The following is a 24,194-nucleotide window of genomic DNA, read 5'->3' on the forward strand; positions in this document are numbered from 1 at the left end:
ATTTATAAAAATTGGATTGTCTGAGCATGTGCAAACAGATCACTGCTCAGCTTGAACAGAGTTCCTGCCCTGCTCTGAATTAATAAATATTATCTGTACTGATTAAGGTTCTCTTTTCTGGAACCCTGCTGTGGACGACTTGGGAGTAATTGAACTGTGCCCTGTCAGGATTTGAAGCTCTTCTTTCGGATAGAGGCTGCTGTATTGTGGATTTGGCAGTTGAAGCAAAGAGCAGTACTGACGCCCTCTTCAGCTCTAAATTCAAATGGACACACAGTAGGATACAATCTGGGACTTTGCTTGTTCAGAGACTGCTTAAGGTCGGGTGCTATATCACATGCTGATTCTGGTTGAAATACTTAACATGAGTTATGACAAAGTTGAGTTTTCTCTTGTACTCTATACATGTGTTTATATGACAAATGCAGATGCTTAGGAAGTGAACAGATTTATTTCAGTCATTCATTCCAGTAAAGATAAAACTGTTACTCACTAAAGAGCGTGTGGATTCATTTCTGATACTGGGTTGGGAATCAAAGTGCAGGTTTCAGACACAAGGAGTCATAAAGAAAATTGAACTTCAAGGGTTACACACGGTTTTACTCATGTTTGCGCACCTACTTGTTAAATCGGGAGTAAAGTTTTATTGAGAAAAATATGTGCACACAGCCCAATACACCTTTTCTGGGGCCTTAAATTATGAACCCTCTGGAGCAGGGAATTTCCTACTGTACCTGAAATGTAACTTTCCTTTTTGCTCAAATATGGAAAAGTATCAAATCTATAATCGAAATCCAAATGTGCACTACATCCCACATTTTGGAATGTCATCATAATTGCTGCTTTGGAAAATCAGATTTGCTTCATTTGAGATAGTACCAGGGTGAGCCAAAGTAAAAACATGACTGTAGACTAGTCATGCACAGAATTGAAATTACAGATGGTGCCTAAGCATACTCATGCAGTATCCTTGGGGCCGGAAACACGTTCCTGCACCGCGGGTTCTGTAAACGTGAGTATGCAAGCGACATTGGCCTACTGAAGGGAGGAAGTAAGTGGGAGAGACGGGATTACAGACACGTTACGTTGCCTTTGGGCTCTGTGGGCGTGAAAGACCAGACGCGCATGTGGTCCTGGGATCCGGGGCCAAGTCGTGATAGGAGCCGCGCTCCTGTGTTTCTGGGCTCTGTGGGCGGACTCGCTCGTGCACCGAGGGCGAGGTAGAACAGCGGACGCGCACGCGTTCTTGGGATAAGGGTGGCGTGGCGGGACTGCGGACGCGCTCGTGCACCCCTGAGCTCCTTGGGCAAGGTGGAACAGCGGACGCGCTCTGTGGGCGTGGAAGGCCAGGCGCGCGCGCGCGTCCTTGGGTTGCGGAGGGCGTGGCGGGGCAGCGGACGCGCTCGTGCACTCCTGGGTTCCGTGGGCGGGGCGCGCGCGAGTCTCTCCTCGCGCCGTGGGCTGCCGTTAATCTGGTGGGCTGCTGCCTGCGGGCTAGGAGCGCCGAGCCGCAGCCATGTCTCACACCCCGGGGCAGCCTGTCGCCACCGTCGTGGTAAGTCTGTGACCGGGAGGGCTTGACTGAGGGAACCCGGGCTGGAGCTGGCGCAGGCCTCCTCTCCTGCGGTAACGGGGAGCCTTCAGGCCCGGCTGTAGCACCTCTACACTTCCTCCGCCATTGCGGGCCGGATGCACTTCCACACGGGATTAGAAAGGAAAGCACTAACCTGCATCCAGTGTCAGTTAACTCTCGTAATTGACTTCCCAGCATTGTATCATATTTTCGCTGTTTTAGGTCTATTGTGGAGTTCGCTGTTTGCTTGCAGATGGCTTCTTGAGCTGCTGCAGTTTGTCTTTTCCAAAATCCGCAGCAGGGATTTTCTTGAACGTTTTGTCTTGCATCCTTTCTGTGTTTCTCTCAGAATTTGTTGAATGATGGACAAGAGTGTAGTTACAGGCATCACTAGAGGCTCCCTTTCTTTCTCAATCAATAGAGTGATATTTAGGTGGCAGATTGGTAACGGTACATTTCTGTATCAGTTATCAATTCAGATTATTGGTTTACTATTGGTAAAAGATGGCAGATAAGGTGAGCAGAGCACCACATCCCAAATTTTGGAATTTCATCATAATTACTGCTTTGGAAAATCAGGTTTGCTTCATTTGAGATGGTACCAGGGTGAGCCAAAGTAGAAATATGACTGTAGACTAGTTGTGCACGAATTGAAAACAGGTTTATCTTATAACTGCAGCCTGTTGGACTAAAGTAATTTTTCAGTAGTCTCTCAGTTTCTTTCAGAAGTGAAAGAGGATAAAAAATCATAAAGGAAATGATGTAATTTATTATAAGAAGTTTGGTGCAAAATTTTACTTCCTTGAAATGCTTGAAACTTAGTTTGGGAATAAGAACATAACATTGGAACATAAGAAGTGCCGTGCTGGGTCAGACCAAGGTCCATCGAGCCTAACATCATGTCTCTGACAGTGGCCAGTCCGGGTTACAAGTATCCAGACTGGCCACGGGTTCTCTATTTGTTGTAAAGAATCTCACTGTTCATGGCAGCCACGTTATCCCATATTGACTAAAAGCTTTTAGTTCTTTGTTTATAAGTTCATATAATAAAAAACAATTCTTAAGGCTCCGGTGCTTCCAAACTATTTGAGGACAAATTTTGATAAATCCTTTTGTCTATGCAATAACATCAAATGGATTTTTTTTCAGCCCTGCATTCTGTTTATAGTATTTTGACTCCTTTATATGTGAAAAGTAGTGGCCCATGTGTTGTAAAGAATTTGACATGTATTGAATGGCATTTGGCATTGGTAAAATCGATAAAACTGGTTCAGAATGTTACTAGCACTGCATTTTATCACTTTGGAGTTTTGTTAACTTTTGGTGCCCCCCCCCATCTAACTGAAGAGGAACAGAAGGAAATCAGAATTACTGTCATTTGTTTTCCTGGCACTGAGCCCAATGTCAGCACTTTGATTTTCATGTGTTGCAATTTTCTGCTGAGATGGTTGGAGGAAGAACTTTGCATGTCACTGGTCTTTGAATGTTGTCAGTATTTCCAGTAAGATTAGAAGCTGTTCTGTGTGAAATTAACACAAGGCGTTTTGTTTACTGCAGTTGAAATGAATCCCTAAGTTGTACTTTTTGTTCTGTTTGGTTAGACATCGCCCAGAAAAACATTTCTGTGCACAGAGCGAGAATTTGATTTTTCCCAAGATTTTATTTTGGTCTTGGCATCATTCTTGGAAATTGCTTTTATCTAGGACTGTCCAGTTTTTAGATCTTGATACAAGCACCAATTGTCACAGTTTAATTTCAGATGATGATCTTCATAGCCCAAGAATGAAAGAAACTCTTTTGAAAAGAAGATCCAGAGAAAGTTATAATGGGTGGACTGAGGGAAGTAATATAAAGCATAAGCCTTTCAGCTGTAAGAGTAAAAAAAAAAATAAATAAAAAAAAAGTGAAAACCGAAAAAGCTACCTGTTGAGAGTATGGGAATGGAGACATGGCATCTGCTGTACTGTATGACTTTTTCCCCCCTGTTAAATGCTTATGAAATTTAAAATAAATACCCCCATGGTAAATGACCCCCTAAGGTTGTTCCCAAGGCAGTGGAGGATGAATGACAATGCCAAGGTCACAACAGAGTCCTCTCTTCCATTAGGTAAACTAAGTGATTGCCTAGGGTGCCAAAATTTTGGGGGATGGCAAATGGCATCGCAAGAGAGAAGGGAATGGATGTGAAGGAGTTGTGGAGAGGGTGCTGGACAGGTGGTGTGGGGAAAGAGGAGAATGCTGGGTGGAAGAAGAAAAGAGATGCTGGACAAAGGGGATAGAGAAGGGGTGCCGAGCACTGTGGACAGAAAGCAAAAGGGTAGGGGGATGCAGGACTTCGCAGAGGGTAGTTGCTGAGCCAGAGCTGCTGTTGATAGGCAGATGTGTAAAGGAGATGACATAAGATTGAAGATTTGCCTACCGATGCCTAATATTCCTGCAGACTTAATTTTCAAAAAAGAAAACCATTTCACGGGACTGCAGACTGAAAGCTTTTTGACTGCATGTGAAAGCATGGAGATTCCAGTGCAGAATGGTAATTTATCTGTAAACTGGTTGGGCGATTGAATTTGGGCATGCCTACTTTTGTTCCTTTAGTTTGTATTTGTGCTGGGTGTGTTCTGGAGGCTGCTTGTGCAGTGTGATACTGACAGGGTGGTGCTCTTTTTCTTGCATTGTAGAAAGGAGAATCATATACTTATAAATTATTTGCAAATCCCAGAATTCCACATAGTCTTTTTGTTTGTTTTGTGAAAATGTTATTTTATATCACACTTTATCACCATTACGTTCTATTTTTCTATGAAAAAGACCATACGGCACATCTACATCTCCTGATCAGCTTTATAGTCCCTGTACTTGCCCATTTTTTCCTGAGTTTTGATACAATGCTCATCCCCTTCCCCTCCACAGAGAGGCAATTCCATGCATTTCTCTTTCTGTAAAGAAATATTTCTTTAATTACTCCTGAGTCTGCCCCCTTTTACTCTCATCCCATAACTTCATTCCAGAGCCTCCTTTCCATTGAAAGAGGCCTGATTCTGTGTTTTAACAGTACTCTGTCATATTTCCCGTTTCCCCGTCTTCTGGACAGAGTCTATCTGATTTATATCCATTTGAAGGTGAGGTCTCCAAATGAGGTCTCACCAGAGACGTATACAGACACATTATCACCCCCCCCCCCTTCCCTGCTTTTTCAATTAATCATTTTTTAATGGGGACGCACATTTCATGACAGTTAAAAATCTACAAGAAGAGCCTGTTTTCTGGAAAGCTCTTTGTTGGAATGTGATATTGTTTATGGTTACTAGGGGACTCGCTCAGACAAGAGCTGCCCAGGTTTTTTACGTGGAGGACTAAGAAAAGGAAAACAGCTGTTCATACTTCAGCTTTGCTACTGGTATATAATAGCCATACCCTAACTGGCTGAGCTGTGGTCAGTCATGGGAAGATGTATAAACTAGCCACTTGGAAACTTTAGTTTTTTGTGTTGTGTGGCATCCTGTTTGTGACCCATCAATGTTTTTAATGTGGCTGGGTTTTTGTTGTTTTTTTTCATCATTCTGAAAAAAATGGTTAAGTGCCTTTTGACTTTATGCTTTGGTTACAGGGACAAAAACAATACTTTCTGTAAAGATAAGAGCATAGTGCAACTCTGAATTCCCGATCTCGGTAATCTTTTGATTTCAGGATTTTTCTTCTTTTAGGTTAAGAATTATATGGTACTATTTTATGACCTTTCAAGGCAGGAAAGATTGTTTTCTGTTATCCCTAAGCTCTCTTGGTATCTCTGATTTCCCCCCCCCCCCCTTTCTAGGAAGGTCGCATATGGTGTGGGGTGGGAGCCCATCGTAATATCTTGGTGGCCCACCTCGTCACGTCCTCCACTACAAATTGAAAACTGCAGAAGTAATGGGTAGGCTGACACTTAAAAATCTCCTTTCAAGGTTGTAAAATTGCTTCTCTCAATTGGATCTGTAACTCTACCATTTAATGGGCCAGACAATGGAGTGCTGCAGCATTTTCCAAATTTTGTCACCTCCAGGATTTTGCTGCTGTAAACAAAGGTCGCATATGCTTGTTTGGAAATCTAGTCCTGTTTTCAAGGGGGAGCATTTTAGAGTTCATAAGTTTTGATGTTAGGGAAGTAAGGCAGAGGTGAACTGGGTGTATCGTGATGATACTAATAGGAGGAATTGCAAAAAGCAGGATTTTTTTGTTTTTATCAATGATCCCTTGAGTGTGGCATACCTTTATGCCAGCCCCAGACTGGTGTAAAAGTTGCCTCATTACAAGGGGTGCATTGGCCACATGGGAAATTTTTTGCATTGTGGGTATTAGCTAATAACATCATCTACATGGAATTTACATGTGATGAGCACTGTTAGCTATGTGCGTTTTGGATGCGCTAATCCCCGTATTGCATTGGGGATTATGGACACATGTCCAAAACACCCATCCAATCACGTGTTAAGCCAGGCGCTAGCCATAGCGCACGGTATTGTAATCAGCCCCTAAGTGGGCTATTGCTACTATTGCATTTGATTACTGCTGTTTTTGTTTTATTTAATTATTCTTGATTGATTTTTGGATTTTTAATCCATCTTTCCAAATAATGTTCAAGACAGCTTACAACATGTAGTATACAGATACAATAAGTGGATATCTGAGGCAACAAGTGATAGTGAGTTTGCCCAAGGTCACAAGGAGAAGAGCAGGATTCCCTGGTTCTTGGCCTATTGCTCTAACCACTAGGCTACCCCTTTTCTTTTCTTTTTTTTACTGTTTATTTAAGAGATTACATGCGGCCAAGTTACATTAATACACAAATAGGCTCAAGGTGTTATATAACATTACACAAAGTAGGGAAAAATATAGAGAATTCCAATTTACAGCTGTCAGCATATAGTGTGATATGCCATAAAACCTCCAATAACATTCCCAGAAAAGGTCGTATTTGAACTTGCTGTCTACTAAACAATAACGCAACTTTTCAATGCCAGCTATAGATCTAGTCTGGGATCTTCAGCTGCCAAACTTGGGTTAGTTTTCCAAGTAGTGTCAATTGTAAACTGGGCAGTCAAAAGCAATTGGGAAACTAAAGCCCTGCATTTAACAGGGACACTGGATCCTGCCTATTTATCATGCAGGCACAAAACCCTAGATAGATGAAAGGGACTCTCAAGAATATTGGATATTTCCTGCATGACAGCTGTCCAGAACTGGTTAACCCCCGGGCCACTCCCATCACATATGCCAATAAGCACCCAGACTGCCACACCCTCTCCAGCAGCCAGGGTCTGCATCAAGAAATATGGCAGCAAAGTAACTAGATGTTAGTTAGGTCCTATGAAGGAGGCAAATCATTAATTCCACTTTTTATAATGCAAATAGAACGTTTATGGGCCGAAACCCACAAGTGTTTCCAAAATATTTTTAGTAAAACTAAGATTCAAGTCATTATTCCATTTGTCTATTAGTCAGGGATCAGTGCCGTATCCAGGTTTGGCCTGCACAATACCCCAATAACCAACTGTAACACCATGCTGATGAGCATCCAAATCTTAAAAAAACCCAAAAAACTCCATTGAATTATGTATTCAAAACAGACGCAACACATCAATCAGATTAAAGACAGATTTGTGTACCTGAAAATACAAAGTCTGAAACCCATCCCCTAACTCCTTCACAAGATCCTCAAATGTTCTAAATCCAGAATCATCCATTTGTCCTATAAAAATAAAATCACACAAGAACATGAGTTGGGATTTACCAGAATTCTGAAAGATAAGAGAAAGAGGTGATAACTTTTTTCATCAGCAGTATTTAAGTGCAGTAAGACCTCTTGCCATACCCTTAAAGTATGGGCAACAATAGGACTACGCCAACACACTGACCAAATCAGCGAAGAAGGCGATGAGAGAAAAAGAAAAGCATGCAGACCCACCTCCCCAACACTGCTCCTTTTCTTGATGACACACGTGTATAGAATAGCTTACTGGATTTGAATAAAATTCACTGAGAGAATGAGTGGCAGCCTATGAGGGAGGATGGGAGCTTCTATTTCTGGGAATATCATCAGCACGTACTGCTTTGAAAAAACCCTGATATTTGTATTGCAGCAGATACTGTTGCCATGAAACAATGAGATTACACTGGTCTGCATGAGTGTAGTAGGTATATCTCACTGTTAGTGCAGCTGGCTGCAGTATTTTCTGATAGACTATTTATTTTTAAATTGGTCTCATATGAATAAAATGTAGCCATTAAGTGGCTTATTCATTTTTGCATACAAATTCAACACCATGAATCTTTTATCTTGGTGAAATGTGAAGTATATTATTATTGAATGATCCCCATTACTCATGAAATGTTTTTGAAGTCTAGGCAAGTGTACTCACCTAGACTTCAAAACAAAATGGCAAGAAACAGATTATAAGTCCAACATGAGAGCCAGTGCAAAATGTATTAGCTTACGTCTGCTTGTGAGATAAATCTTTGTTATTCAGACTTCAAAAACATACTTTATATTGAGAGGAAAATGCCACAGGCTAAATCCCAAACCAGTTGGTGCAGTCACCAGTCTGAAAAAACTTTTTCTTTATGTTTATTTTTTGGAATTTTTCTAAAAAAGCAGTCATATGCCCAGTATTGCCATTTCATTTTAAATATCTTGCTGGAGCAACTAGCTTATTAGCATATTTCCTTCAGCACATTCAATTCTAATTTTCAATAGTTTTCCAGTGGCTCGGCTATAGCTGTTAAACAATTTCTTTGATTTCATTTATGTTTGTGGCAGTCTTTATAACACAATCTGTTCCAATGAACATCAATTTCAGTAAATGCCACAAAATATCTTTATTTTTTTGAATTTTTCTAAAATAAGCAGAAGAATGCCTAGTACTGCTCTCATGTTGGACTTTCTGTAGTAAACCAGTGTTTCCCTGATATAGATTTACAAAGAAACAGATTGTATACATAATTTGGCCTTTGGTTTCATGTGAATGATGCATTATATTAGATGCTCTGATTCTCTTTCAGCAACGAGTTGAAATTCATAAACTGCGTCAAGACAAGAATTTGATTCTAGGATTCAGTATTGGTGGAGGGATTGATCAGGACCCTACTCAGAATCCCTTCTCTGAAGACAAAACTGACAAGGTTCGATGGGCTTTCATCACCAGATGTTGGGTTCCAATAGCCAGAGTCAGACTAAGAAAAAAGGCTAGCAGTAGTAAACAAACAGTAATATCACCTCTTTCTTTTCCTTTCTTCTTTCCATATCTCCTTTATCTGGACATTAAAAGAAAAGTGTTCACTTCAGTACTGGGCATATAGTGGTTCTTAATGGGTTGGGTACATAGCTTATTTAGAAAACAGATTTGGGATGGGACAATATATAATACATTTGACACATTTCATTACAAAGAAAGCAAGATCAGTAATGATATTTTTCCTTATATTGGTGGCATAAAATTTTTAGTTTTAATGGTGGTTACAGCTTTTTTTTATTGCTCTAACAAAAATGTTGCCTTTTACAGGGCATTTATGTAACCAGGGTAACAGAGGGAGGTCCCGCAGAGGTGGCAGGTCTTAAAATGGGCGACAAAATAATGCAGGTAACTAGAGAAACGGGATTCAGCAAATGCCTGGTTTGGAAACGAAGTAGATACCTTAGCTGTGCTCTCCTGCTTATCTATTTATAAGAATTAGAATGGTTTTTTTAATAGTAATTCCTTTTTCGTCTTGCAGACCAATCCAAAAACTTCTGGGATTTTTCCCTCTTTCACCAGCAGTCTGAGGAAGAGAATTTCTTTTTTTCCTTCGGTGCAATATATTCTGGGATAGCCAGAAATCCTGCAGTAGTTCTTTTCTTCCAGTGGGTGAAGACAGACTGGGATAACAGAAATTGTTTAAAAACCAAACAAAAAAAAAAACCAACCCACCTTCAAAGAACAAAGAGAAGCAGCTGTATGGTCCCCTTTATAAAGTCCAGACGTTTTCAGGCTGGTGCAAGGTTCCCCTTTCCCTACAGAGTGCTGGTGTTATGCAAACCAGGAAAGTGAAAGCAAAACTAAAGGGAACACTGAGGAGGAGCAGGACTGTGGCCCTAATTAGAACAATGGCGGATAGAGGGAGGAAGTGTCCCCACTGCGGCCACTGCAAGCAAAGCACCATAGTGGGCTCTTTCTGCCACAGATGCGAGAATGACCTGCTCAAGGAAGCCTCCAATGTAGGGAAAGGGAAATTGGTGGCGGGGAAGCAAAACAAATGCAGCAGCCACAAGTGAAATAGTGCAGGGGAAGGAGCTAACTCCCGCACAGAGACAGCCGTGGAAGGGCTGAACGTGGCAGGCCCAAGAAGGGAGCCTAGAGAGGAAGCAGGGCTAATAAGGGGCAGACTTCTAATAAGACGGAAGAGGAAGTGAGTAAGGATGACTTCTCTGAATTTATATTGATGCACAAAGCTTATCGTGAAATGAAGGGGGGTGAGGTAAAACAGAGTCACTTCCTGGATAAAGCTGGAGGAGGAGGGCCCAAGAGAGCCCCATAGAAAGCCAAAGCCCCTTAGGTCTCTTCCAGCAGAAGACAGTGGACCTCTAGAGTCAGGAGAGGATTCTGAGAGAGGGGAAGGAAAGGATATGGCAGTGAGACTGTTTAGAGGAGAACTAGGCCCTCTTATTCAACAAGTGGTCCAGTCCCTGGATCTGGGGGAAGAGGAGAAACCTGCAAGAAGAGGGGATACCCCATTCTAAAAGTTATAGAGGATAACCCCTTACACCAGGATGTCAAAGATATGATAAATCTAGAATGGGGCACCCCTGATACAGGGTTAAGGTCCAAATGTGCTATGTGTAACCTATATCCGCTGCAGCAAGAAGAAGCTGAGCAGTTTTTTAAACTAAGGATTGATGTCCCAGTAGCAAGAGGACCAATATTCCAGTAGAAGGCAGCGTAACCCCTAATGATATGAAGGCCTGTAAAATAGATTCCTTTCTGAAAAGGCCCTTGCAGGTGGCAAGCCTCTCCCTTCAGGCTGCAGTTTGTGGAGGTTATGTGGCTAGAGCCCTAATAAGGTGGATCCAGAAGTGGCGTGAAGCTGCAGGCCTATTAGCTGACTCTTCAGTCAGCTCAGAAGCAGGGGCAGCCTTTGTGGCAGACACGTATGATTTGGTAAGATTCTCTGCAAAGCAAGTAGCAACTGGGATTATGGCCTGGAGATATTTGGCAGTGGATGCTCCATCAAAAGCTCGCATTACTAAAGTTCCCTTTAAGGGCAGTTATTACGTGGAGAGGAAGAGAAATTAATGAAAAATTTGGGAGAGTTCAAGGCCCAAAGGTTGCCAGACTAGGAGCACATATAAAGGCCCGAGTTGGAGAGTATGGCAAAATAGAGCTAGAAGAGCCCAAGGGAGGCATCCCTTTTGAGGTAGCCAGAAAGGTTTTAGGGATAAAGCCCCCAGAGGTGAAGAGGGATTGAGAGAAGGCAAGTGCTGGGCTGGGGACCTACTCTTTAATCCCACTTGTGAGTGGATAGCAAAATTCTATGAAGAGTGGGCCCACATCACCAAGGACAGGTGGGTCCTAGAGATTATCCAAAAGGGGTATGCTCTGGAATTTGCCACCCCAGTTGTATATTAGTTTATAGTTTCCCCAGGGTATGCCAAGCAAAGAAAGAAGCAATTCAGGCAACATTAGAATGATTGCATCTACTAGAAGCTGTAGTACCGGTACCATAACAGCAAAGGGGGGGGGGGGGGAATCTAATTCCCTGTATTTTATGGTACCAATGAAAGAAGGCACCTTTCAGCTGGTATTAGACCTGAAGAAAGTAAACACACCTAAGAATCCCCAGGTTCAAAATGGAAACTTTATAGTCCATAATGGGTCAGTAAGAAGAGAGTTCCTTATCTATCAGAAGCATACTTACACACTCCTCAGAAGTATTTAAGATGTGCAGAATTAGGAAATCACTTTCAGTTCAAAGCATTGCACTTTGGCCTGGTGACGGTACCACGCGCATTTAGCAAGGTAATGGCAGTGGGAGCGGCTTTCTTGAGAGAGAGTATTTTGGTTCATTTGTACCTGGACAACTGACTGACTAGTCAGGGCCAGATCTTGCCAGGAGAGCAGCGAGGCTATGGCAACAGAGAGCTGCTAGAGAAACTGGGGTGGGTAGTAATGAGAGCAAGAACCAATTAAAGCCCTCATGACCCAAGAGAGGACCCTGAAGATACAGAACCAAGTGAGAAAGCTGCCATGACAACAAAAGCCCACAGTCAAGTTATATTCCCTGTACGTACCTGGATCAGTCCAGACCCTGGGTTATGTCACCAGTCCAGCAGAGGGAGGCAGAGAAAACATTCTAATGACTCTGACATATACTCTGGAGCACCACCTGCAGTCAATCAGTATTTCTCTGTCTCCCAGCAGAGGTGGAGGTCCCTAACCCCTGCAGTCTGTGGTAGTTTGTTATTTTTTTAGTCCGGCAATGGATCTCATGGCCACATTTCAGAATGCCAAAGCCCCTCTGTTCTTCAGCTGCAGGAGGGAAAGAGGAGCAGAAGGAGTAGATGCTCTGGTACTTCCTTGGCCAAGGGATGTTCTTCTCTACGTGTTCCCTCCCTGGCCTCTAATCGGCAAGGTTCTGCGTCGGATAGAAGTTCAACAAGTCAACGTTGTCTTAGTGGCTCTGGAGTGGCCATGCCGTCCATGGTTCGCGGACCTGGTCAGACTAGCACTGGATGGTCCCCTTCGATTTCGAGATCTTCCCTGCCTTCTGTCTTAGGGTCTGGTTTGTTTGGAAGATGTTGAACGCTTCTCTCTAGCGGCATGGCTTTTGAGAGGCGTCTGTTAAAGAATAAAGGTTGTTCAGATGCTGTAGTGACTATTTGATTGCGTTCTAAAAAACCTTCTACATCTTTGGCTTATGCAAGGGTGTGGAAGGTTTTTGAATCTTGGTGTAATGAGCATCAAGTAGATCCAGTTCACTCTTCAGTATCCAATATTTTATCTTTTTTACAAGACTGTTTAGCCAAGGGTTTGTCCTGTAGTTCCTTACGGGTACAAGTAGCAGCGCTTGGATGTTTTCGTGGTAAGGTTCAGGGATTATTCTTGGCTGCGCATCCGGATGTAGCGCGTTTTCTCAAAGGTGCCCAACATCTACGTCCTCCATTTCGGAATCCTTGTCCTGCTTGGAGTTTGAATTTGGTTCTTAGGGCTCTGTGTTCGGCTCCTTTTGAACCCCTTAATCATGCGACTTTGAAGGATCTCACATTGAAAGTGGAGTTTCTTGTGGTCATTTCTTCAGCTCGTAGAATTTCAGAGTTGCAGCCCTTGTCTTGCAGAGAGCCTTTTCTTAGAATTTCTGATACAGGAATTTCATTACGGACTGTACCATCTTTTTTTACCTAAGGTAGTATCTTCTTTCCATTTAAATCAGTCCATAGAGCTTCCGGCTTTTCCGTCTTTAAATCGTTTGGATCCTTCCTCTAGGGATCTTAAAAAAATTGGATGTACGACTAGCTCTGTTGCGTTATCTTGAAGTTACAAACAATTTTCGATTGTCTGATCATTTGTTTGTTTTGTGGAGTGGCCCTCGCAAAGGTCATAAGGTTTCGAAGGCTACGATTGCTCGTTGGTTAAAAGAGACAATTCATTCAGCTTATCTTCTAGCTCGTCGTGTCCTTCCTGAAGGGCTGAGAGCTCATTCTACTAGGTCACAGGCTACCTCTTGGGCAGAGTGTCAGTTAGTTTCTCCTCAGGAGATCTGTAAAGCAGCGACTTGGAAGTCGTTGCATACTTTTGCTCGTCATTACCGCTTGGATGTTCACGCTCCAAGTTCGGCAGCCTTCGGAGAGAGTGTTCTCCAAGCGGGACTCTCTGGGTCCCATCCTAATTGAATCAGCTCTGGTACATCCCAGGGTCTGGACTGATCCAGGTACGTACAGTGAAAGGAAAATTGGTTCTTACCTGCTAATTTTCGTTCCTGTAGTACCATGGATCATTCCAGACGCCCACCCTTTATGTCTGTGTATTATATTTGTCTTTTCGGAGAGTCCGCTCGTTCACTGTTTGGGTGATTAAACCGCCTTTCATGCTGTCTATTTTTCTTAATATTTTCTTGTTTATTCCCAAGATTTATTTTTTTTCGGGATTCTGCTTCCATTTAGGATTTGTGAGTTGGAAATTCATTCTCCTATTTAGATAGCTAGTTAATATGTTAGTAGTTAAATTTCTGCTTTGATACTGCTCAATACTGATTGACTGCAGGTGGTGCTCCAGGGTATACATCAGAGTCATTAGAATGTTTCTCTGCCTCCCTCTGCTGGATTGGTGACATAACCCAGGGTCTGGACTGATCCATGGTATTACAGGAACGGAAATTAGCAGGTAAGAACCAATTTTCCTTTTGCAGGTATTGGGAGCAATGGCGGGGGCCATAGACGTAGTCCTGTGAGCAAGGGCCCATGTGCATGCTCTTTTAATCAGCCCTACTAGTGAGATGGGCCCCACAGGGGCAGGACTATAACAGGAGCCTAAGACCTAACAGTCGGGGAAAACCTATATTGGTGGATGTTGGATACCAACATGAGTGCAGGATTGCAGACTGGAGGGCAGTAACAGATGTCAGCCAGGCAGGGTTGGGGGCTCATTATGGCAGGCACCACAAAGAAGGGGGTCAAAGACAGAAGCATCCTGGTCGATCAATCGGCTGGCTCTGAGAAAGTTTCACCCCAGCTTGCAGGGACAAGTGGTAAGGATATTCTAAGAGAGTCTGTGGCAGTAGCATATAGAAACAAGTAGGGAGGTATGCAAAATGCCCAGCTGCAAAAGAAGTTGAAAGCATTAATGGGGTGCACAGAAGTCCACCTGAAGGCTCTGTTGGCAACATCTATAGAAGGAAAGGCCAACATACATGCAGATTACGTCAGCAGACACACCTTGGATTCCCAGAGAATGGGAACTGGTGGAGGAAGCGTTCACGAAGATAGTACAAGCATGGAGGACCCCCATGCTGAGATTTGATGGCAACTTGGGAAAACATGACAGAAATGTTTTCGGTCAGAATAAAGAATGAGTTTCAAGGTGTGTAGACTGATCCAGAAGTGGCCAACAAACAAGTTACTGTGTGTGTTGCTGCCATGACCAATGATAGGAAGAGTCATTAGGAGGACCTCCTACCACAAGGGCTGGGTCATGTTAATGGTGCCCAGGTTACCATAGTACAGGGATCTCGTGAGGTTGTGGAAGAAGAATCCAATTAGGCTAGAAGGTATCAAGGGCCTTCTGCATTAAAGACCAGTGGCCATGGAAGACCCTGATCCCTAGTGTTTTATAGTCTGGCTGTTGAAAGGAGAAAAGTGAGAGCCAGGGAGGTACACAGAGGCAGTCATCAATACCTAACTTAAATCGAATAAATGCGCAACCTCCTTAGCATCCAGGAGTGTATGGAGGGTGTTTAAAGCAAGGTATAAGAAAAAGAGCATTATCCTTGCTAGCGCAGGGATATGGATAATCCTGGAATTCCTACAGAAGTGCCTGGTACTGAATTCCTTAAGGGTTCAAGTGGCAGCTCCTAGCATGTTATAGGATGCCAAGTGAAGTGGTCCTTAGTGGGATCCCACCCAGGTGTGGCACATTTTCTGAGGGCAGTAAAGCATGTCTGACCAGCAGGTAATGGCAGTTCCCTGTACGTACCTGGATCAGTCCAGACCCTGGGTTATGTCACCAATCCAGCAGAGGGAGGCAGAGAAACATTCTACTGACTCTGACTTGTACTCTGGGGTGCCACCTGCAGTCCATCAGTATTTCTCTGTCTCCCAGCAGAGGTGGACGTGCCTAACCCTGCAGTCTGTAGTAGTTTTTGTTTTTTCTAGTCAAGTCAAGGAGTTAATCTTTATTAGGTTCTCTATTTCTCTTTGTGAGAGTTTGTTCTTTTTATTTAAGTTATTTAAAAAAATAAGTTTTTTTTTCTTCACAGCTGTCTCACTGCCTCCCAGGAGGTTGAAAGGTCCTGAAGGGACTATCCCTCCTGGTTTTGAGGCCGCCGGAGTTGGGGAGGTTTTATAATACTGGGGGGCCCGGCTCACTCACCCTACTTGGAGCAGCTCCCGGGGTCCCCGGTGTTTTGGTCAGGTAAAAAAAAATATTTTTTTTTTCCTATTTCACGACAGCTGATTTGCGGTTTACTTAACTTTCGGTGTTCAGCGGTGCCGTACCTATTTATTTTCAGCCGGGGTTTATTTTATATTTTCATTTTAATTTCGCGCTGTTTTTTTCTTTACAATGCTGCGAGGCGCGGCCTGCCGCGCGTCTCTCCAGAGAGAGTTTCTGTTCCGCCTTACTCCCCGGGGGGAAAGGTTCGTCCATTTTACCAGCGAAAGAAGTGACTCTGCCGCCTCGTGCGGCCCTGAAACCTCGGCGCGGCTGCTCCCCTACCCCGGACCCGTTCCGTTGCAGTGCAGGAACGGAAGCTATTTTATCTTCTTTGAGGGCAGCGACACGGCAAATTATTCAGGGAGCTCCGGACCCGCCTCCCTTGTCGCCACAGCCGACGGTCCCTGGGGGGGACAAGCTGCGAGATACAAGGGTATGCTTATCTGATGAGAGCCTGGAGGAGATGTCACTCTTATTCTCCCCTCTCAGGGGATTTTATTCATTTTCTTCGGAAAGCTTATAAGTCCAGGAAGTTTTATAAAAAGCACAGGGATCACTCATCTGGAAAGGGTCTGAAGCCCCGCTCCTCCAAACGGGCGAGACCTAGCGATTTTGGACCTGGGTCAGCTCCGAAGTGTCCCCTTTGTTTAGGCCCAGATCAGTCTATTTTTTCTACTTCTGAGGATTCTGAACATGACTCTTTACCTATCCCGGATAAGTCCCTACCGGATGGGGATCTTGGTGGAGATCCTGCTTTGGGCAGTAGTTCTGACCCTCATATAGCGGATGGGGATGATCCCAAAGTAGTCTGCCTTTTTAGAAGGGAGGAACTTAGTCCTTTAATTCCAGCAATTTTACTGGAATTGGGTCTGGAGGCTCCGGCAAAGGATTCTCGGATGGGTAATATTGACCCAGTGTTGCTAGGCCTTAGGGGACCGATGACATCTTTTCCTTTTCATCTTTCTGTCACTGACCTTTTGTACCGGGAGTAGGACACTCCTGAATTAGGTCTTAAGGTAGCACAAGCTTTATGTAAAGAACATAAGAACATAAGAAATTGCCATGCTGGGTCAGACCAAGGGTCCATCAAGCCCAGCATCCTGTTTCCATCAGAGGCCAAACCAGAAGAACCTGGCAATTACCCAAACACTAAAAAGATCCCATGCTACTGATGCAATTAATAGCAGTGGCTATTCCCCAAGTAAACTTGATTAATAGCCATTAATGGACTTATCCTCCAATAACTTATCTAAAACCTTTTTTGAACCCAGCTACACTAACCACATCCTCTGGCAACAAATGCCAGAGCTTTATTGTGCATTGAGTGAAATGCCTCAGTCATGACATGCAGTGCCATGCTGTATTGCTACTGGAATTCTATCAATGCAAAACAATCCTGACCCGTATCAGTCCCAGTACTATGTCCCTGTACAGTTCTGCCAATGCACTCTGTCATTAAGTTCTATTCGCTATTACATGCAAAGGCCTTCACGAGATCCTCCACCTCATTCTACATCTGTAGTGGCCCATGCCATTTCCATATCGGCTGTCCACATAGCTCTAGAAGACCCCCCTGCTGTTCCATTATTGTCTGCCCAAGCAGCCCTGCCAATGCAGCTCAGATCTATAACTCCCCCTGCTATTCCAGTACAAGGCTTGCACATAGCTCCGCTGATGGTCCTCTGGTCAGATGGTGGGGGCTCTAGGACAAATCAAGAATGAGATATACTGATCGAACTGTCCACTCTGCCTAATACTATCAGCCCCACAGCTTCATGAAACCACCAGATCAAACTGTGTAGCGTATAATGAAGCTGAGAGACGTTGCTCTATGTACAGTTGGTGTATTCTCGTACTGTGAATACGGTTTTCATAGCAAGAGACACAGAAAAGGGGTTGAATTAGCACAAGTCTGAAACTTGTAAGCAGCAGCAGCACTGATTGCCAAGGCTTCAACCCTGCTTACTGTCCATTCGCAGATCTCTCAGGTGCATTCAGAATTCAGTCATCCTCGCATTTGCTCATCTCATGCTGGAATCTGAGCTGGCTGAATAGCACTGTAGGCAGCAACTCTTCAGGGGTTGAAGTTGTATCCATTACCTGAGGAGGCTTTGGAAATTTTAAAATTTCCCAAAGTGAATGCTGCTGTGTCAGCTGTCCACTAAGAGGACGACTATTCCAGTGACGGGTGCTACGGCTCTTAAAGATCTACAGGATCGTAAACTGGAAGTTCAGCTCAAGCGAATTTTTTAGGTTTCTGCTCTAGGTGTACGGGCGGCCATGTGTAGTAACTTGGCTTTATGAGCTGGCCTGCGATGGGTCCAGGCATTGCAAAACAATTCTTCCCTCTCTGAGGAGGTAGCACAAGCTGGTAGATTGGAGGCTACAGTAGCTTACAGCGCAGATGCTTTATATGATCTCATCAGGACCACGGCTCGCTCTATTGCTGCTTCAGTATCGGCTCGCAGACTCCTCTGGTTGAGGAATTGGTCTGCAGATGCATCCTCAAAAGCTCAGCTAGGGGCTTTACCCTTTAAAGGCAAATTGCTCTTTGGTAAGGAATTAGAAGATTTTATTTTGACCCTACGGGAAAATAAGGTCCACAAATTACCAGAGGATCGTCCTAGACCTCGAAACTCTCTCATCCTGCTCTCATTTTCGGTCTAGTAGAAGATTTTGTTCTTCTCGTCCTTCGGCTCCACCTGCTAAGCAGTCTTCAGATAGGCAACAGAATTGGTCTCAGTCCTTTCGTGGCCACCGCTTCGGAAGACCTGGATCTTCCCAAGCCTCAGCTGGTACAAAGTCTACCCAATTAGATATGGCCAGTCCTTTTCTCTGTTCCGATTATAGGGGGCAGACTGTCCCAGTTTTACGGGGAATGGGCCAGATTGACTACAGATCAGTGGGTTCTTTCTGTGATAAATCTAAAGCGTAACCTTGAAGCCGCCGAACAAAATCAAGGTTACGCTTCAACGAGTAGACGTTTTAGTGGCTCCGGCGTGGCCACGCCGTCCATGGTTCGCAGACCTGGTCAGTCTAGCGCTGGGCGGTCCCCTACGGTTTCGGGATCTACCATGCCTCCTGTCTCGGGGTCCGGTTTGTTTGGAAGAGGTCGAACGCTTCTCTCTATTGGCATGGCTTTTGAGAGGTGTTGGTTAAAGAATAAAGGTTACTCAGATGCTGTGATAACTACTTTATTACGTTCTCGTAAGCCTTCTACATCTTTGGCTTATGCGAGGGTGTGGAAAGTTTTTGAGTCATGGTGTTCCGAACATCAATTAGATCCGGTGCACTCTTCTGTTTCGGATATTTTATCTTTTTTACAAGATGGTTTAGCAAAAGGTTTGTCCAAGAGCTGCAACTTACGTGTCCAAGTTGCAGCTCTTGGATGTTTTCAGGGTAAGGTTCGGGGATTATCCTTGGCCTCACACCCGGATGTAGCTCGTTTTCTCAAAGGTGCTCAACATCTACGTCCTTTGTTCCGGAACCCTTGTCCAGCATGGAGTTTGAATTTGGTTGTTAGAGCTTTGTGTGCCGCTCCCTTTGAGCCCCTTAAACATATGACTTTGAAAGATCTTACGTTGAAGGCGGTTTTCCTTGTGGCCATCTCCTCCACTCGTAGAATTTCGGAGATGCAGGCCTTGTCTTGCAGAGAGCCCTTTCTTAGAATTTCTGATACGGGAATTTCATTACGTACTGTGCCTTCTTTTTTGCCCAAGGTTGTATCTTGGAAACATGATCATAAGGGTGCAGTTGGCTGTCTGCTCAGGTTTCTCAGAGAAAGAAGAGGTAGACATGAGAAGTCCATAGATTAAAATCATATTATTTCACTCACCTACTAATCTGCTCCCTCTGTCTCCTCAAAAAACTTGTACAAGTAGGTTGGTTGAGCTATGGCAGTAAGTTATTGGACTTCCGGCTATCCTATAATATATAGCACCAAAGAAAAAAGGAAGTTCTCTGCCTCCACCTGCTGGTGAGAGGGAAAATCCCAAAAATTTTTAGACTGGTCTGCTAGGACTCAAGGAAAACAAATTAACAAGTAAGATTAAATTTCATTGTATTTCCCACCCAAGTAATACAGGTATTGTATTTTCATCTTGTATCACCAGGAATGCGCTGTTGCAGGTTGATGGCATCACTAAGGGATTTTGATTGTTTCATTCAAATGATGCAGTGATTTCCAAACTTTATTCTTTTCAGTTCCCACATAACATAGTAAATGAGGCAGAAAAAGATCTAACTCTGTTAATCACAGCATGTTTTCTTTTATAGGGTACTAACTGCCACTCCATGCAGGTTCCCCCCCCCCCCCACCAGTCAAGGGTAGCAGCTGCCACTTCTTGCAGCTTATGCCCCGCTTCTTCTTATCCTTGTCTTCTAATGTTCAAGGTATAACACAGTCATAGGACCGGGGGGGTGGGGTGGAAATCCTATGACCACCAAAATGACTTCCAAAACTAAAATTAAAGCATGGTGTGAATTTTGAGCCTGGCAGTATCCTTCTACTCTTTTGGGCTTCCAGTTCAAATCAGAACTGGAGCTTTCACATGCAACTACCCTGGAATTTTTTCCACTATTATATATCCCTTCCACATTCACTTAGCCCAGTCATCACAACTGTGCTTCTTCTGGAACCATCCAATCATGAGAACATAGGAGGTGCCATGCTGGGTCAGACCAAGGGTCTAATAGGCCCAGCATACTGTCTCTGACAGTGGCTAATCTGGATCTTCTGGAAGTGTCACAGATCCCAAAAAGTAGATTCATGTCTTGTTGCCCATGCCCCAGTCTACCCAGCTAATAATTATTTATGGACTTTTCTTCCAGGGAACCTGTCATGGGTCCTAAATCCTACCACTAGATGTCATTGATGCACAGTGACATGTCCTGAGGCTGTGAATGGTAACATCCCATGCTCTGATTGGCCCAGGGAGTAGAAGACCTAATTTGGGAATTAAACCCAGGTCCCTGCACAGGGCACTGTGACACCAAGCTGGCCAAAATGTGTGTTTTCCTGCTCCTTATGCTAGAGACATGTGAAACCTTTTATATCTGTCTTGCTGTTCTACTCTGTACTTTTTTATTTTTCCTGGCTGGGTAACTGAAATCTTTTTGTAACCCAATTGCATACCATCTAAAACTCATTAATAGATCCAAACTAATCATTTGAATCTGTGAAAGATATGCATTTATTTGTCCAAAAGGTTATAAAGGAATGCTTGGTGCAGCCATGCTTGTAGACAATGGCTTAGGTGGTGATCTAAATTCTCCATCTTTCCTCTTGTGTTTGCAGGTGAATGGATGGGATATGACCATGGTGACTCATGACCAAGCTAGAAAAAGACTGACCAAGAAAAATGAGGAAGTGGTGCGACTTCTGGTGACAAGAAATTCCCTGCAAGAAGCTGTGCGGCAATCCATGATGGCATAAGGAGCCAAAGATGAGAGAGAAATCCATAGCTGAATACTGCAATCTTAGTAAAGACTGTCTGAGAAACACATGCACATTTGTAAGGCTGCAAGGAAAAGCTGTTTAGAAAAAAAAAAAAAGTCAATGAAATGTGTGCATTTCATTCCCGTCCCTAAAATCGACTTCTTGTAGCTCCCTTTGCAACAAGTCTTCTAAGTCTGTAAATCTGATTCTTGGCAGCATCTATTCTGTTGAATTTTAAGACGTGGGGTAGGTGTGTTTTTATAAGCCAGGCCTATCCATAACATCTTTCTAAAAAGTCTGTGAAAATAATTGGTTTGACTAATATAGTTGGCTAACGGCATCAGATTAGGTAATAGACTAATTATGAGATATCCATGATTGTGAAAGAGCTTTGTTTGGGTACAGCTCTACTATTTCCTTGTTTCTGAAGGTCTGATCTTTAGGAAGATGGAAGGGTTGTGACCTCTGTATTATTGGTACCTGTGAGCCATAATATTTCACTAGTGGGGGGAAAAAACATTGCTTCTTTCAAGCTGAGTTTGTGCATTTATAAACTGAATGGTGTCTCCTACTGGCAACAGCATTTGGTAATTTCATTAAACTATGAGCTTATATGGTTCAGTAGTTTGAAAAAAGTATTGAATATTTACAGTTCTAAATTTTAGTGTACAACAGCTATGGATTTTTTTCCTCTTGCAGTTTGTAAGCTCATGTTTTGTACATCTTCTTTCACACTCTTCACATTCTGGTATAGATATCGCCTATGAGTGAGTTCAAGGAGAAGAGAGAATTAGAATCATACCAAAGGAATGTAACAATTGTGGTATTGATGCAAAACCTTTTGTAAACCTTTTCTTATATGGAACCCAGGAAGACTTTTTGTGATCTAGTTGCACAACAGATTAGAGCAATACGTACAAGGGTGTAAATTCAATAAGTGCGTTGAGCTTCAAGAATGCCTCTCTGTATCTTTAGTGGACCAGATGGTGTAGAATACTTGTCACTGTATTTGTTAGTAAAGTCGGTAGCTTTTTCACTCTGTTCCTCTTACCCACTTATTGGAGCATTTAAACTGCAGCTTGAAATGTATTTTGTATAATGACTTTTCTAACTTTATCATGAACCGTTAATCTTGCCATGCTGTGCATGAATCCTTTCTAATTTCAGAGCTGCCATTGGGCAAGGGCATTTACAAAATAATGAGTGCTGATCTCATAAAAATGGGGCTTGTAGGTGGGCTGGTGTTTATATTGCTATCCAAAAAAGTAGAGCCCTGTCCAAGTATTTTCTAGAGGTAGACTTTTTTTTTTTTTTTTTTTTTTTACTTTGGGATCAAGGATTTAGTTAACTATTATAGGAGCAGATATTTAAATAAATCAGTAGCTGTCTGGCAAATATCCAGATTTGAGCACGAGCTGGGACAAGGGATAGGCAAGTCTGGCACCCTGCTTAGGGCACAATCAATGACAGTTTGGACTTTACAACCTTGTAAATAAACTAGTATGTTGAGAGGTAAAACTGTGTACTGTATACTTTCATGGGAGATGTCATTTTTCCAGTCTTGGATAGGGCACAACACTAATATGATCCTTTCTTTTTGGATCAGCATCTAAAAACCAGTCTTTTTTCCAAGGCTTTACTTCAGTTTTGGTGGACATTGTTTTTATCTATTATTGTGGTGGGCATTATATGTGAGATACTGCTCATTAGTGAGCTATAATGCCCTCCTTTTTAGTTTATTCTGAAGAATGAGAGGTTTTGACTGTGCCTTGCTAATTTACAAGAAAACGGTAAGCTTGTACTTGTCTTCAGTAAATTATTTACTGAAATTCTATTAGATGGCGGGGCTTGCAGGAAAATGTTCTAGTGCCTCTTGCAGATTCCAGCCCGCCCTCTCTCTGAAAGCACATCATGCTTTTCCTTCCGTCTTCAGATTTCTGTGCTTGTAATATTGTTTAGTGTTACTAAGTGCTGGTGTTTGTGTATAGCAGGATGCCTCTGGGCAGTATTTCTGAACAGATTTAGTTATTCTTTAGCTTAAACTCTAACCATGTATTGTAAATTTTTGTATTTCAACTTGTAAGGTGGTTTTAATTAACCTTTAGATAGTATAAAATAAGTTGTAAATATTAACAACACTAGGGAGGGTGTACACCACTGCTGCAGCACCATGAACAGTAAGCAGCCGGCACCCCTCTCTTATATCTGATTGAAACAGTACTTAAGTTGCTTTTGTATTTGGTGACTTTTCACTCAAACGCTGTGGTACTACTTTTTAAGCAGCCAGAACTTTTTAAAATATATTTTACAGAAAGTGTTTGTATACAGTTTTGTACTGCTGCTTAAACTTCTATGTTTGACACAAATAAACTTGAAACTGGGTTCCCTAAGTTGTCTTTTTCTTGTAATTGGCTGAGCATGATTTATTTACTGGAACATAAAGCAGGAGCACATGGCACTTGCCTTTGCCCTTAAAGTGTATTCTTACTTTTTTTTAATTTTTTTTATTCAGTAACTCACAAAGGTGAAAGAGGCCAAACTTTAACATTCCACTTAGGTAGAACATCTTGTGCCTGAGCTAAAATTTTGCCAGAACTTCTCAAATCACATACCAAACATTTTGTTTTACTTCATTTTAAAACCTTATTCCCTGTACGTACCTGGATCAGTCCAGACAGTGGGTTATGTCCCCAATCCAGCAGATGGAGTCAGCACAAGCTTTGAGGGGGCGTATCCATATATACTACTACCCCCTCTGCAGGAGTTCAGTATCTTCTGACTCCAGCAGATGCGAGTAGGGGAATCAGGCTTCCCCTCCTTTTCCTTTTTCTTCACTTTCTTGCTTGATTATGGCTTGCTTGTTGTCTTTTTCTGTGGATCAAGTTTGTATCAAGTTGTATTAAGTTAAAAAAAAAAAAAAAAAGGCAGAGTTCTTTCAACTTCTGGGGAGTGGCTTATCTTCCTTGTCTCTTCTCTGCGGCCTTGCTGTTTATTTCTCGTTGCAGCCAGGGGTAAGTTTGTTTTTCCT

General features: G+C 42.9%; 1 protein-coding gene across 2 annotated transcripts; it reads left to right on the forward strand.

The window, feature by feature from the left end:
• Window positions 1-1,348: 1,348 nt before the first annotated feature.
• TAX1BP3 (Tax1 binding protein 3) lies at window positions 1,349-23,552 on the forward strand. 2 transcript variants are annotated; one of them, XM_029612114.1, is made up of 4 exons: window positions 1,372-1,555; window positions 8,612-8,731; window positions 9,112-9,189; window positions 21,026-23,552. In XM_029612114.1, exons 1-4 carry the CDS (start codon window positions 1,517-1,519, stop codon window positions 21,161-21,163), a joined length of 375 nt encoding a protein of 124 aa, XP_029467974.1. In that variant the 5' UTR covers window positions 1,372-1,516; the 3' UTR covers window positions 21,164-23,552. The 2 variants fall into 2 exon arrangements, with proteins under 2 accessions (XP_029467975.1, XP_029467974.1); XM_029612115.1 differs by lacking the exon at window positions 9,112-9,189 and having other exon boundaries at window positions 1,349-1,555.
• The last annotated feature ends 642 nt before the right edge of the window (window positions 23,553-24,194 follow it).

The sequence above is a fragment of the Rhinatrema bivittatum genome, chromosome 8 (genome assembly GCF_901001135.1).
Source record: "Rhinatrema bivittatum chromosome 8, aRhiBiv1.1, whole genome shotgun sequence".
Classification (NCBI taxonomy): domain Eukaryota; kingdom Metazoa; phylum Chordata; class Amphibia; order Gymnophiona; family Rhinatrematidae; genus Rhinatrema; species Rhinatrema bivittatum.